This window comes from Prinia subflava, chromosome 8, assembly GCF_021018805.1.
Source record: "Prinia subflava isolate CZ2003 ecotype Zambia chromosome 8, Cam_Psub_1.2, whole genome shotgun sequence".
NCBI classification, from domain to species: Eukaryota; Metazoa; Chordata; class Aves; order Passeriformes; family Cisticolidae; genus Prinia; species Prinia subflava.
The window spans coordinates 5,881,102-5,895,163 of record NC_086254.1 but is presented as its reverse complement, the minus strand read 5'-3'; the positions used below and the strand labels follow the sequence as shown (position 1 = coordinate 5,895,163).

The window sequence follows — 14,062 nt, the reverse complement described above, 5'->3', positions numbered from 1 at the left end:
TTTTAGTGTATTATTCTGACATAGTTTAAATAAATTTTGTGCTTAGAATAAAAAAGAATATTTAGTTTAACTTAAATAAGTTAAATAAAATAATTTTCCCCGTCGAAGAAGGCTGGGGGTCGTATCCTCTGTGTTGTGCCCGAGGCTGGAAGCCGTGCAGGGGTGGGATGGGGGCTGTCAGCAGGGAGGGCTCAGTTCTGCAGCCTCTAGAAGTGCTCCAGGAGCTTCTGCACCCATGGTGCCCGTGGGTCTGCACACACCTTCTTCGCCTTCTTGGTGACCAGGCTGCGGGGACAAAACCGGCCTTGAGGAGCTGGGCTGGGGCAGTGGGATCTGAGTGCCACCAGCAGCGCCCCGGGTGTCCCCTGAGTGTCCCCAGCTCCCCCCGGGCACTGCCCCGAGTGCTGGCAGCGCTGGGTACTCACATCACGCCTGGGTTGCTGCAGGAGCTGCTGGTGACGAAGACGGAGCTGACGCGGTACCGAGGGATGGGCTGCCTCTGGTAGCTGAAGCAGCAGTCAGTGGGGACACCGTCTGTGGGGACAGGGGACAGACACACGGCCCTGGTGAGACCCCAGCTGCAGCACAGCCTCTGTCCCCTCCAGGGGTTTGCCATTCATGCCACATCCCCTGGCAGGACCCCTCCAGGAACCACCCCCAGCTCCAAACCTGCAACCCCACGGGGTGACAGTGACCTCCCCAAACCCTCCTGGGGTCCCCCTGACAGGGCTGGGGCTCTCCAGGAGGACAGAGCCGTGCTGGACTCACCGAGGTGACCCTCAGACGGCGAGCAGGCGGCCAGGACGAGCAGAGTGGCCAGGGTGGCTGCCAGGACCTTCATGGTGCTGCGGGCGAGGGCGCTGGGAGAGCAGCTGGAGCTGGAGCTGGAGCTGGAGCTGGGGAGGCTGCAGGACTCTCTGTGCTGGCCCTGGGGCCGTGCTCCCCTTTTATCCCCGTCCCAGGGGTGGGCACAGGGTTTCATGGAAAGAAAGTGAGGGCATCATACCGAGGAAATTATGTCAGGATCGCCCGGTTTCGCTGAGCTGGAAGAGGCGAGGAAACCGCAGAAGGGGAAGCGCCGGCCACGAGGCCGCGGCTCTCGAGAGCTCCTGGGGGTCCCAACCTCTGCCAGGGCTCTGCAGCAGCTCTGGGGGTGGCAGAGCCCAGCTCACCTGCCCTGGCATGGTAGAATGGTTTAAATGCTGATTTTTGGTATTTTTTGGGTATTTTTTGCTGTGAGATAGGATGACGAGGAAAAAGGCAGAACGGGCTCAGCTTAAGGTAAACAGATTCTGTTGACACACACTGAAAGGAGAAAGGAAAAAAAAATTAAAATGGAACATTTAAAACTCTCTTCCCCCCATGCCCTCCACCACAAAGTGCTTACTTTCTCACAAGCAACATAAAGAGACAAGACTTGTGGGTTTTAGTTGGTTTTACTATTTAGAAAATGATCTTTTATCGATTTTTTAGGAGAGGGGTTTTAATTACAAGTGCACATGAAACCACCACGCATGGACACCCCAAGCCACTGCTGCTGGCAGAAAACCACTGCCAGGGGACAAATGCCAACTTCTCCCTGGGTTTGCCACAGATGCCACTTCTCACCCTGCCCCACCACGGGGATGCAGAGTGAGGTGCAAACTGCTGCACATCTCCACTGATAACACCAGCTCCTGCTTGGACAGGGAAAAGCACGAGGGAAGGAGGTTGAGTTGAGCCAGAAGCCACTGTGAGTCTCACATTTGTCCCTTTTTGCTGGTGATTGGTCCTTACTGGAAAGGCTGCAGAGACACGGAGTCCCTGCAGGTGCAGGTGCAGAGCCTGGACTCTGCTGCCCTGATGCCTTAAATTTTAACTTTCATGTTTTTTAGGCTCTGTGCTGCCCAGGGGTGCAGCTCTGAGCTCAGTCAGGGTCACTCAGCTCTGCACACAGCAGGGACACAAAACAAATCCTTCTCCTGCTGAGGACCAAGGACAACTTTCAGCCCAACAGCACAAACAAGGGGGGCTGGAGGGAGGAACAAGAAGGATGGGACCTCCCAGCCTGGAGCTGGAATTGGACAATTAAACCCCAATGTGGAAATGGACTAAAATTTATAAAAATGTGAGATCTTGTGATAGTTTGTCCATTTTGTGACCATTTTGTGTCCACCTTGTTTGCAGCCCTGGCCAGGCTCTTGTCCTGCCCAAGGTGTGCCCTAAAGGCCTTTCAATAAATCTCTGCTTTATTCCCCAGCTCTGCCCAGTCTCTGTTCCAGCTCAGCCCTCCCAAGGGATCAGCCCTGCCACCCTCCCTGTCCCCTGGCTGAATTTGCACCTCTCTAAGAGTTTTCATTTTTGGCTGCAGCCTCTCAGTGTTCAAGTTGTTGCAATAACTGCTTGCCCAGTCCTTCCCAAGCAGGATCATTTATTCCAATTTAATCTCTCCTGATTTAGCCCCAAAAAGCAAAACCCCCTCTGTCAGGGACAGCACTAAGAGTAGGAGCCAGAGGGAGGAGAGGATGCTGCTGGTTCCCACTGGGATCATCTCATCACAGATAAAATCTCCAGGAAAGTGGAGAGAGACTGAAAAAGGGCAGCATTTGCAGTGCCAGAGGGTGATTCCCAAACACCCCCCTCTGCTGCACACCCAGACAGAGCGAGCTGCCAAAATCACTCCTTCCTCCAGTTTTTTTTTGCCTTTTCCAGCCTTTTCTTGATGCTGCCGCCGCCGGTTTGCAGTTACCATGCACACCCAGCTTCCCCTGGCCTTGCTGCTGACCCTGCCTCGGGCATGACTAATTCCTGACTAATCCAAGTCAGGAAAAGTCCAACTGCCCAAGATGCTGAGCCATGGCAGAGTCTGTGCTCCCAGCCCCACCTCCTGTCCAGCAAAGCTTCCCCTGGTCCTGCCTGGTGTGAGCATCTGTGGGACAGAGGTGGGAATGGGTGCAAATCATCTCCTGGAGCTGTCAGGAGGGGCTGGACAGTGCTGATCCACCTTGGGGTGGTGGAAGAACAGGTCCAGCTGTTCCAGCTGTTCCAGATCTTTCTCCAGCTCCCAACTTTCAGCTCTTTCCCTTTCGGCCACTCTGCGCGTGGGGCTACAAAGGAATGAAGAAATAAATTCTGTGGATTTAACAATAACCAGGATCTCCATGTGTGATGGTTCAGGAAGGCTTGGAGAATTCACCTGCTGTAAATGCTGCTGCTTGTCACCTGTCCCTGGGCACACAAAGGCAGAAGGGAGGGACTCAGCTCCCCAGACTAAAGCACATCTGCATGAGTTTATTCTGGTTTTCTGCCCTGCTGCTTGCAGAGACACCAAGAGGTTTCTCTAGAGCTCAAAGCACCCTCTGTGTGCAGAGCAATCCCAAGTTCAGGGCGGCCAGTGGAAGTTTTTTGTGTTTTCATGAAGTTTTTTGTGTTTTCATGGAGCTTTTTGTGTTTTAATGAAGTTTTTTGTGTTTTCATGGAGTTTTTTGTGTTTTCATGAAGTTTTTTGTGTTTTCACTGAGTTTTTTGTGTTTCCATGCCCTCTCTGCCTGTGAACCCCACATGTCCCACAGAGGTTTCCCCACCCCTCTGCCCCCCTGGAATTCGGGCACCTCTCCTGCCCTCACCTCTGTTTGTGCAGGGGGGAGAAGTGGGAGTGGGGACAGGCACGAGGAAGGAAAACAGGAATTTTTGTCTGGGTCAGGCACAGGAACCAGATCCTGAGCTATCCAAACCCTGGGCTGGGATTTTTTATGGAGAGGGCAGCCCTGAGGCAGGGATGAGCTGAGCTTGGTTTGGTGGGTGCCCAAACAGAGGGAAAAGGAGCAGGATGGGCACGAGAGCTGCACTGGGGGACAACAAACACGAGGAGGGTGGTGAGGAATATCCCAGAGCCAGAACCCCCTGGAAACTGGGACCAGGGCACTGTGGGCACTGCAGTTTCCAGAGGATGACTTGTCATCCGGCAGGAGCCACAGAAAATCTCACAATTAACGGATTCTTTGTGATGGAAAAGGCAAAAAATACATTTCCTCTTTGCTGCAGAAGTGACTGGTCAAGCTTTCGGTTCTCCATTCAGCTGAGGGCCGGATGGGACTCCTTACTGGGTACTGATGAAATACTTTCCATTGTGACTGGAATCGAGGATATTACGGCAAATTGCATAAAAATGCAGCTGAGCAAGAGCAGGGAGCCAGTGTTTAATTCTGTTTAAGGAATTAGATATAGGGAACTGATATAAAGGGAGAGTGAAGAAATGACTCGTGGTTTTATTTCTCCCACTGCGGAAGACCTCTGTGAGCAGGTGACATTTGAACCCAGCAGGGGAACACGGATTTGAAGGGGAGGAAACAAAGGGAAAGAGAAACTTCAGCTTTAAAAATGCAAATTTGAAAAACTAAAGGAAGAAAAAGTCCATTAGTTAGGGAGGGGAGTAAAGAGCCAAAGATGCCACTTCTCTTTGGCTTGCCTGGTTATGGCAAAATACTCAGTACCACCAAAATTTTGTGCACCTGGGAGAAAGAAAGGAAAAGTGAACAAAAAAGGAAGGAAGAGGCAATTGAGCCAAGACAAAAAGGCTACAAAGATTCCCATGAATTCCTCCTGAGCCGGGCTGTGGCCACCTCACCACCAGGACAAGCTCACATGGAGTGGGGGAGCAAACGTGGCACTGGTCTGGCAAAATCTGATGATTTTGGCACTGCCTCACACGAGTATCCCAAAGAAAAGGAGCGAATTAAGGGAATTAAATAAAGGGAATTAAGTCTAAAACCCCCTCAGCCCCTGGGGCTGTGCAGAGGGACCGAGGGCAGGACAAGGGGGAGCAGCAGGGACAGTGTGGGGTCAGAGCAGACCCCAAATTTCCTCAGTCCCAGGGTGAGGAACCTCTCCTTAGGGCTCATATCCCAGAAATAAGGGCCAAGAGGAGTCTCACAGAATATTCTTGAGCCAGAAAGGACCCACAAGGATAATCCAGCTGCTGACCCTGGGGCAGAGGATGCTCCGGGCACCCCTTTAGAGAGGCGCCCCACACTTTGCAGCACCAAAGGGATCAAAGCAGCCTCTGCCTCCCCCAGGCTGCAGCCCGGGGCAGGAAGAGATGAAAATCAGTGCCAGCACCTCGGTCCCGTGCAAGTGCAGGGGAAGCCACTGGGGTTGTGCAATATCCCTCGGGGAAGGGACACTCATTGATAAAAATTATGCAAGGGGGTCCTGAGGTTCCCAGGAGAGCACAGGGCAGGCTCGTGAGCTGCCCTCAGCCTCGTGTGTGTGGTTTTGTGGGAGAAATTCTGCACTCAAAGCACGGTTCCTACACCGCTGGTGGATTTGGAATTCAAATTTCCAAACGTTCCTTCCCTCTCTGAGGGTCCTGTGGTAAGACCCCCTCCAGCCCAGGACAGGATTTCTGTGCTCCTGCATCGAAGGCAGAGTGGATTTTGCATCAGAGTGAGAGGAGGAATGGTGAGGAAAAGAACAGCCTCCTCCAGAAAATCCCAAAGGGAGTAGTGGGGGGATTTTATCATCCATATTTGCACCAGAAATGTCAGAGACCTAACAGAAGACCCCCAGTTTTAGGTCACCAAAAGAAAAACAACAACAACAACAATTTTTCCCCTTTCCCCCCCCCCCCCCCCCCCGCCAAAATATTTTCTCAGACACCATTTTAGGTTATCAGTCACCCTCAGAGCCTACTGAGGACAGCATAAACCCAAAAGGGTTCCTGATTCAGAGTGCTCGGGGTGAATGTGGCATTTGGGGTGGGATCCCCACCCCTGGAGATGTGACACAAAGATGTGTCACCTGGGGATGTGGGTTTGGTGCTGGGTTCATGGTTGGACTTTGACCTTTAGGGTCTTTTCCTTGATGTTTCTGTGCTTCAGAGAAGCAATTCCTGCCCTACCCTTCACACATCCCAATATCCCGCTGGATCCTGGGATTTCCAGCACCAAGGAGCAACCAGAATTGTCTTGTTAATTCTCATTTTCTCTGCAAAAGTGCTTTGATTGAGAATTCCAGTTACACAGTCCTAGGCAAGGATATTCTTTCCAGTTCCAGGTGGTGTAGTCCTGTGGGCACTGTGGCAGATTAATTGGCCTCGAGGTCATTGATTTGTACAAAAAATGCCCTAAATGGGGGCAGATAAATGCCAACAAATCTGGCAATGTGTACAAAGGTATCTTTAAGAGTGAGGCATGTTCTAGCTCATCAAAAAGATGACTCAAGTGAGTCACAAACTAACAGGGAAGTGGATAACGCAGCTTTTTTCTGGAGAAACTGGCTGCCCAGGGCTTGGATGGGTGCCCTGATGGCCCGGGGAGTGCAGGGGAAGGGAGTGACCCCAGCTGGGGCTGCCACCAGTGGAGTTCCCACAGACAGAGCCAACCCAGCCCCTAAACACCCTCAGACACCCCAGAGGGAATCTCTGTCCCACTGCCAGCATCGCCTCCATCCCCATCCCAGGGCAGGGCGCCCTTAAACCCCCACCTGGGCAGGGCCTGCTTCACTTGCCGGGGCCCTTTGGCTTTCCCTGTCCTCCCAGGGGCTCCTGGGCTGCTCCTGGGAAGGCTGAGCCTGCGTGGGACCCCTTTCCTCCCCAGGACTGACACCTCACTGCAGCTGCAGGGGAACACAAGGAACTTTACTGAGGGTGTGAGGGCACGGAGCAGGACAAGGGACACAAAACCACCCAGGGAATGAGGGGATACAAATAAATAGAGTTTTAGGGGAAGGCAGCTTCACGTGGAGGAGCTGTTTGGCTTCTTCTGCTTCTTCAGGTACTCCTGGAACCATCTCTTCTCTGGATCTGCACAGACCCAGATCCCCTTCAGCAGCTTCACTCTTGGGGGAAAGGATATCCCAAGTCAGCCTGGGAGGGGAGGATACTACGGGGATCCCTGCAGCATCCTGCCCCCCACTCCCCCTGCCAGCAGAAATGGGGGATTTGGGGCTGTTTGGGTGAAGCAGGGAGGGAGGGGAGTGTGAAGAGCCAGCCCCACCCTGGGGTGACTCCCTGGCGGGGAAGGAGGGTGAGGGTGGTGAGGGTGGGGCGCAGGGGAGGAAGGCTGGCCGGGAGCCGGGGTTACTCACAGCACAGCCCTGTGGGGGCAGGTGGGAGGCGTGTACAGGTAGTCCTGGATCCTGAGCCCCGGGGTTTCCTTGCTGTAGAGCTTTTCCTTGGAGCAGCACCTGCCTCTGGAGCTGCGGACTGGGAGCAGGAGGAGGGCTCAGTGCTCTCCCGCTGCTGGCACCAGGGGTGAGGGGTCTGCTCCTGCTCCCCCATCCCACAGAGGGAACAGCTTGCAGCCCCAGGGGTGAGTTCTGCCCCAGGGTAGGAGCCCCCTCCCCATTTCCCTGCTCCCCAGCTGGGTCTCTGGGGCTTAACCAACCCCATTTTAACCCATTTTGAACAAATCCAGGACAGTCCCATGCTCAGGCAGCTGGTGATGCCCCACAGTCCCATCAGGAGTGAACTCTCCTCCCCTTCCGCAGCCCCAAATCCCATCAGAGGAGGAGCAGGGACAGCTCAGAGGGGAAAATCTCCCTGTTGGTACTTACAGGACATCCCCTGGCTTCCAGTCCAGGCAGCTGCCAGCAGCAGGATGAGCAGGGCCAAGGAGATCTTCATGTCCCACCTGAGGCTCTGATTCTACCAGGAGCTGCCTGCAGCCCTGTGTGATTTATAACAACCCCTGCCAGGCTTTCCATGACAGCTCCAGACCTTTCCCGTGGAAAAAACCGCTTGGATCTCTCCGTAAAGGGCGAGTGGTGAGGGGAAATTCCCCCTGGCAGCCCCTTTGGCCACCGTGACACCCGAGGAAGGCGTGGGAGCACCGGTGGTGCTGGGGCTGGGAGTCTATTTCGGGCTGGGCTGTGGTCACCAGCAAACACCACAGGGTGATGCTCACACCTTCGAGTTCCTGTGCAAAAATCACCCCACAGCAGGGCCTGGGCGGGGTGGCCTGGGGGTGGCCGGGTTTGTCCCTGGGTGTTTCTCCGTCACCCATTGCTGGCTGCTCATCGTGGTGGCTCTGCCACTCTCACAGAGCCTGTCACGATTCCTGGTGACATCCCGGGATTTTTGGCTGTCTCAGGCATCCCAGAGATCCCCCTCTAATGGAATTTGGGCTGTTAATTAGGATGGTGGGTGAGGAGCATGGGAAGCCCCCTCCTCCTGGGGTTTTGTCCCTCTGGTTTTCCCCAGAGCCCTCACGGATTTTGGCCCCGTTCACCCCTCACATCCCCACAGGGGCCTGGCTGAGGCTCCAGCTCTCCCTGGCTCCTTGCTGATCCCAGCACCCGGGCAGGAAAGGCGGCAGCAGGACCTGCCCAGTCCCGAGACACTCTCACAGACAGATGTTTGTGTGTGGAAATTGCATTTAATTCTATTGAAAACAGCAGTGGGGCTGCTCCCCCTTCACGCCCCGCCTGCTGCAGCCTCTCCATGGACCACAGAGCCCTGGGCACTCTGTCCTGGTGGGTTGGCACCTTTGCCTTCGGGGAGGTGGCGAGGGTCGTCGTGATGGGGAGGATGTCCCCTGTGAGCTGCTCCATCCAGAGGTGTCCCCTCTGCCTCGGAGGTGTCCCCCATGGGGAGGAGTCACCCCGCTAGCTGGGGATGGAGAAGGAGCTGACCTGGAAGCTCTGCTGGTACCTCTTGACCCACGCCCTGCTGGCCTGTGTGCAGATCTCCTTCCCATTCCTCACCCTGAAGCTGGGGCACAGAGAAGCTGGGCTCAGTGGGGACCCCAACACTGAGCTTCCGAGGGGCTCAGGGGCACAGGGGCTGGGGGCTGGAGCCACCAGAGCAAGGCAAGGGGTGTGACAAAGCCAGGGGGGGTTTGGGTACTCACATCACGGCCTGGTGCGGGCACTCGGGGCTGGTGGGGTAACAGGCCACCACGTTGTCCCTCTTGATCCTCCTGGTCTGGAAGTTGAAGCAGCACTTGTCGGGCATGGCTGGAGCTCCTGGGGGACAGCACAAGCCTGGCTCAGCCTGGAGACCCCCAGGCCCTCCTCAGCCCTCTTGCCATGGCAATGAGAGCTCCTGGGGGGATCCCCCTGCACGCCGTGTGTGGAGCAAACCCGACCCCACAGCGCTGGGTTCTGTCCCTGTTCCCACAACCCTGGGTTCTGTCCCCATCCCCCAGCCCTGGGTTCTGTCCCTGTCCCCAGCCCTGGGTTCTGTCCCTGTCCCCATCCCCCAGCCCTGGCTTCTGTCCCTGTCCCCCAGCCCTGGCTTCTGTCCCTGTCCCCATCCCCCAGCCCTGGGTTCTGTCCCTGTCCCCATCTCTGGGTTCTGTCCCTATCCCCATCCCCCAGCCCTGGGTTCTGTCCCCATCCCACAACCCTGGGTTCTGTCCCTGTCACCCAGCCCTGGATTCTGTCCCCATCCCCCAGCCCTGGTTCTGTCCCCATCCCCCAGCCCTGGTTCTGTCCCTGTCCCCATCCCTGGGTTCTGTCCCCATCCCTGGGTTCTGTCCCTGTCCCCATCCCTGGGTTCTGTCCCTGTCCCCATCCCTGGGTTTTGTCCCTGTCCCCCATCCCTGGGGTCGGGGCAATGCTCACTCTGAGCCCGGCTGTGCCAGCACAGCGAGGAGAGGATGAGGAGGGCACAGACCACCCCGGCTGCTGTCCCCATGCTGGGCTGTGGCCGTGGCTGAGCTGCCTGTGCTGGGGCCAGCCTGCCCCGGCTGCTTTTATGGGGGAGCTTCCCCCAGGGCCAGGGGGAGGGCCTGGTCCCCTGCCACGTCCCAAAGCACAGAGGGAAACTGATACTCATCCCCTCATCCCCTCCCCAGCCCTGGGAAAGAAAAAATGTGCTCCCAGGCCGTGCTTCTGGCACCGACAGCCTTGGGATTTTTCCTGAGCTCCGGCCCCCGGCGTTAGGGCTGACGGACAGGCTGTTCCCAAAGTCTGGCTCTGCACCCCGCTGCCCTGGGCAGGCTGTGTCCAGGCCTCGTGGAAGGAGCCCCAGGGGGGGTGAGAGGGTTTGGGGATGTCCTTTGGGTGGGTCAGGGGACAGGCACAGCATCCTGCAGAGTCTCCCATGGTCCGTGTCCTCCCCCTGCCCTGCGGTTTTCTATCCTGGCCCTGGGGACCACCAGCCAAAAAAAACACAAACCCTAAACATCCAGAGAGAAAACAAACCTACAGAAAAAGCCCCAAACCGCAGAGAAACAGCTTCTGCTTGGTTGCACCAGGCACATCAACCCCTCTGTGTGGGTTTGGGGGTGTTTGGGGCCCGAGGGGCCGGGGGGGACGGGCAGGTGGCTCCGCTTCCCCACGCTGGGCGCCAAAGCCGGAGCTCATGTTCTTGGCCGGGCTGGGAAAGGCAGGGGCCAGCGAGGGGCTCCCCTGGTGGATTGTGCCTGGCTGCAGCTGTCAAAAACCCCCCTCTCCCCCCATTCCCGGCCAATCCCAGGGCGCTCCACAGCTGCCGGCAGCTGGCGGGCGGTGGGGAGCAGCGGGAGAGGCGGGGGCTGTGCCGGGGGATGGGGATGCCGAGGGCACCCCGGGGATGCCAAGGGCACCCTGAGGATGCTGAGGGCACCCTGGGGATGCTGAGGGCACCCAGGGGATGCTGAGGGAACCCTGGGGATGCCGAGGGCACCCTGGGGATGCTGAGGGCACCCCGGGGCGCTCGGGACACGGCCCTGCTGCTCCTGGGAGGGGCCTGCTCCCATGGGAATGGAGAGCGCCTGGTCTGCTCCTCTCCGAAGGCGTTTCCCAGAAATCAGCCCCGGTTTGTTTGGGATGCCCGCGTGGGGTGCGGGTAAAGGGGGTTTGTGTTTGGCAGAGCCGAGCACCTTTTGTCATCACCCGAATTCCCCATTAACCCCTCCTCGGGGAGCAGAGATGTCCCTGGCTCGCTTTTCCAGACCGGATCCATCTTTTCCCTCATCCCTCCTCCGCCGCGGCGCTCCCGGTGCAGCTGGGGCAGACACGGCCCTCTGAGGGTAGCAAAAATTCCCTGGAAAACAAAAGAAGGGAAAACACGGCAGAGTTCATCGGGCTGGGAAAAGCCCTTAGAAAGACTCCGGGGGGAAATCCTGGGATGCAGCAGGGAAAGGCGGCCGGGAATGACATTCCCGGGTCACCAGGAGGGCACGGGGCACGGGCACAGCCTCTGCTCTGGGGTGGCCCCACGAGCCCTCTGATCCCATAAATTATCTGGAAAACACTTTCCCCCCTTTCCTCCCCTGTTTCATGGGGGCTCCGTGCCTGCACCCCCAGCTCTGGCCCCAGGCTTGGACAGACGGGACAGATCCCAGGGGAGGGGACAGATCCCAGGGGAGGGGACAGATCCCAGGGGAAGGGACAGATCCCAGGGGAGGGGACAGATCCCAGGGGAAGGGACAGATCCCAGGGGAGGGGACAGATCCCAGGGGAGGGGACAGATCCCAGGAGAGGGGACAGATCCCACCAGAGGGGACAGATCCCAGGGGAAGGGACAGATCCCAGGGGAGGGGACAGATCCCAGGGGAGGGGACAAACCCAGGCACTGCCGGGACCCGCGCCGAGCTTTCCTTGCCCGCCCCAAAATATCTGCAGCGCTCCAAAGCTCCGCTCCTGGAAGGGACTGGGGGGGTCCTGGGGGGGCTGCAGGGCATTCCTGAGGGAAAGCAGAGGAATTCCTGGGAAATCCGGGCGGAAATGACCGTGCCAGGATAGCCCAGGACAGCCCGGGACAGACCAGGACACACAGGGACACACCAGGATACACCGGGACAAATGGGACACAACGGGAGAGCCTGGGACACACAAGGGGAGAGCCCGGGACACACTGGGACAGCCCGGGATACACCGGGACAGCCCGGGATACACCGGGACAGCCTGGGACAGCCCCAGAACAGCCCGGGATACACCGGGACAGCCCGGGATACACCGGGACACACCGGGACACACCGGGACACACCGGGACACACCGGGACAGCCCGGGACAGCCCCAGAACAGCCCGGGACACACCGGGACAGCCTGGGACAGCCCCAGAACAGCCCAGGATACACCGGGACAGCCCAGGATACACGGGGACAGCCTGGGACAGCCCCAGAACAGCCCGGGATACACCGAGAGAGGCCCGGGATACACCGGGACAGCCCGGGAGAGCCCCAGGACAGCCCGGGACACACCGGAAGAGCCTGGGATACACCGGGACACACCGGGACAGCCCGGGACACACCGGGAATGCCGCTCGGCCCCGGGGCAGAGCTGCTTTTCCAGCCGCTGCTCCATCGATGCTGCGGCGTTTCCCTCTCAGCCGATCAATACCCCCGGGGGCAGCCAAAGTCACCCCCGGGAGCGGAGCTGCTTTGCCGGGTCAGGGCTGTTTCTAACAAGGATTTGTTCGATTTCTTCTTCTCCTTTTGTTTGATTTCTGCTTCTCCCTTTTCAGGCCTGGCAGGGTCAGCTTTTCCATCCCCGGCCGGGGCTGACGCTGAGGAACCGCTGAATTCACACCTCGTTCGTGCCCTTTCCTTTTTTGAAGTCCTTGTCCGGCCCCAGGCACCCAGGACTTCCCCAGCTGCGGCAGAGATGGTTTCTATCAGGATGGGTCACCAAAAAAACGTCCCCAAGAAAAGGTGGCTCACAGTGTCCCCTTTGCCACCCATGTCCCTGCAGAGCCCAGATGCATTCTGCCCCCAGAAGCAGAGGGAATATTTTATTTTGTTTTGTTTTTTCCCCAAGGCACCCAGCTGCCCTGAGACTCCTTCCTGCTATGCAATTAAGATGGAATGAGTGCTTCCATCCTGTTCCAGGGGAGGTTTCACCAGGAAAATCCCAGCTAAACCAAAATTCAGGCATGTCAGTCCAGGCTTGGACCAGCCCCTGTCGCCCTCACCTTCCTAATTCAGGCTCGGGGAAAGGATGGGAGTGATGTTTCCACCTGTGGGAAGTGGAAACTCCCTGAAAAACATGGAATTGTGTGGCTATGGTGTAAATCCCTGGGGATTCGGGCTCCTCTCCTGATTTCGGAGCTGCGTCCCCACATCCCGCTGGCCCGGAGGGAGAGCAGCCCCAGAGGGAAGGGTTGGAGCCCAAAGCAGTGGTGGGGAGCTCAGAGAGGTGAAAAGTTCCCATTTGGGATGGCAATCCCTGCCCCATCTCCTGAGGGCAGGGGGTTTGTGGCTGTCCCTTTGTCCCCGGGCACGGGGCAGGGGTTTTGTGGTTGTCCCTTTGCCCCTGAGCATTTCATCCTCTCTCAGCTGTCCCGAGCTGAACTCTCCCCCTTCCTCGACACATCTCAGCGCTCTCTGACTCATTTCCCGTGTCCTTTGGCCCCCGGCATCCTGGCTGCCCCCGCAGGGGCCGGCCCCGGCCCCAGCGCTGATTTCACACCGCGCTCCTCCGCCCGAGATTGCGATCGGGGCTGGGCTGCTCCAGCCCTGCGAGCTCTTCCCAACCCCGACCTTTGAAAACTCCGAGTCTGGAACTCAAATAAACCCAGAGCCTCCTCTGATTCCTGGTGTGCACCCCGATTCCTGATCCGCATCCCCGATTCCTGATCCGCATCCCCGATTCCTGATCCGCATCCCCGATTCCTGATCCGCATCCCCGATTCCTGATCTGCCCCCCGATTCCTGATCCATATCCCCGATTCCTGGTGTGCACCCCGATTCCTGATCCACATCCCCGATTCCTGATCCGCATCCCCGATTCCTGATCTGCCCCCCGAATCCTGATCTTCATCCCCGATTCCTGATCTGCCCCCCGATTCCTGATCCTCATCCCCGATTCCTGATCTGCCCCCCGATTCCTGATCCTCATCCCCGATTCCTGATCCTCATCCCCGATTCCTGATCTGTCCCCCGATTCCTGATCCTCATCCCCGATTCCTGATCTGCCCCCCGATTCCTGATCCTCATCCCCGATTCCCGATGTGCACCCCGATTCCTCATGTGCACCCCGATTCCTGATCTGCACCCCGATTCCTGTAGTTTCCACTTTCCCCAGGATGTCCCAGCACTCTGGAAGGCACAAAACAAGAAGAAGAAGAAGGACAAATCTCAAAGCAGCAAGGAAGATGCTCGTAAAATCCTCTGCACCCACGTGCTGGGATCAAAACTAACCCCCAAAATCCACACT

The 14,062-nt window shown here is 57.6% G+C and overlaps 3 protein-coding genes across 4 annotated transcripts; all 3 read right to left on the bottom strand.

Moving 5' to 3' along the window:
• LOC134554397 (C-C motif chemokine 3-like) lies at positions 1–944 on the bottom strand. Of its 2 annotated transcripts, XM_063404943.1 has the most exons (3): positions 769–944; positions 426–534; positions 6–285 (listed from the first exon to the last, which is right to left on the bottom strand). In XM_063404943.1, exons 1-3 carry the CDS (start codon positions 839–841, stop codon positions 207–209), a joined length of 261 nt encoding a protein of 86 aa, XP_063261013.1. In that variant the 5' UTR covers positions 842–944; the 3' UTR covers positions 6–206. The 2 variants fall into 2 exon arrangements, with proteins under 2 accessions (XP_063261012.1, XP_063261013.1); XM_063404942.1 differs by lacking the exon at positions 769–944 and having other exon boundaries at positions 1–285; positions 426–752.
• Positions 945–6,605: 5,661 nt separating this feature from the next.
• LOC134553041 (C-C motif chemokine 5-like) lies at positions 6,606–7,981 on the bottom strand. Its single transcript, XM_063402263.1, has 3 exons — positions 7,534–7,981; positions 7,066–7,183; positions 6,606–6,816 (listed from the first exon to the last, which is right to left on the bottom strand). Exons 1-3 carry the CDS (start codon positions 7,601–7,603, stop codon positions 6,714–6,716), a joined length of 291 nt encoding a protein of 96 aa, XP_063258333.1. The 5' UTR covers positions 7,604–7,981; the 3' UTR covers positions 6,606–6,713.
• Positions 7,982–8,322: 341 nt separating this feature from the next.
• LOC134554396 (C-C motif chemokine 3-like) lies at positions 8,323–9,671 on the bottom strand. Its single transcript, XM_063404940.1, has 3 exons — positions 9,544–9,671; positions 8,829–8,943; positions 8,323–8,689 (listed from the first exon to the last, which is right to left on the bottom strand). The coding sequence occupies exons 1-3, from the start codon at positions 9,614–9,616 to the stop codon at positions 8,584–8,586; spliced, it is 294 nt and encodes a 97-aa protein (XP_063261010.1). The 5' UTR covers positions 9,617–9,671; the 3' UTR covers positions 8,323–8,583.
• Between the last annotated feature and the right edge of the window lie 4,391 nt (positions 9,672–14,062).

Bases quoted from the DNA above. Each gene is read 5' to 3' on its own strand.
- LOC134554397 (XM_063404942.1), bottom strand. From the start codon at position 616: ATGGCAAACCCCTGGAGGGGACAGAGGCTGTGCTGCAGCTGGGGTCTC. The intron at 286-425 runs GTGAGTACCCAG...TTGTCCCCGCAG, and splicing joins TGCAGCAACCCAGGCGTGAT to CCTGGTCACCAAGAAGGCGA.
- LOC134554396 (XM_063404940.1), bottom strand. From the start codon at position 9,616: ATGGGGACAGCAGCCGGGGTGGTCTGTGCCCTCCTCATCCTCTCCTCG. The intron at 8,944-9,543 runs GTGAGCATTGCC...GCTGTCCCCCAG, and splicing joins CTGGCACAGCCGGGCTCAGA to GAGCTCCAGCCATGCCCGAC. The intron at 8,690-8,828 runs GTGAGTACCCAA...TCTGTGCCCCAG, and splicing joins TGCCCGCACCAGGCCGTGAT to CTTCAGGGTGAGGAATGGGA.
- LOC134553041 (XM_063402263.1), bottom strand. From the start codon at position 7,603: ATGAAGATCTCCTTGGCCCTGCTCATCCTGCTGCTGGCAGCTGCCTGG. The intron at 7,184-7,533 runs GTAAGTACCAAC...TCCTGCTCCCAG, and splicing joins TGGAAGCCAGGGGATGTCCT to TCCGCAGCTCCAGAGGCAGG. The intron at 6,817-7,065 runs GTGAGTAACCCC...CTTTCCCCCAAG, and splicing joins TGCCCCCACAGGGCTGTGCT to AGTGAAGCTGCTGAAGGGGA.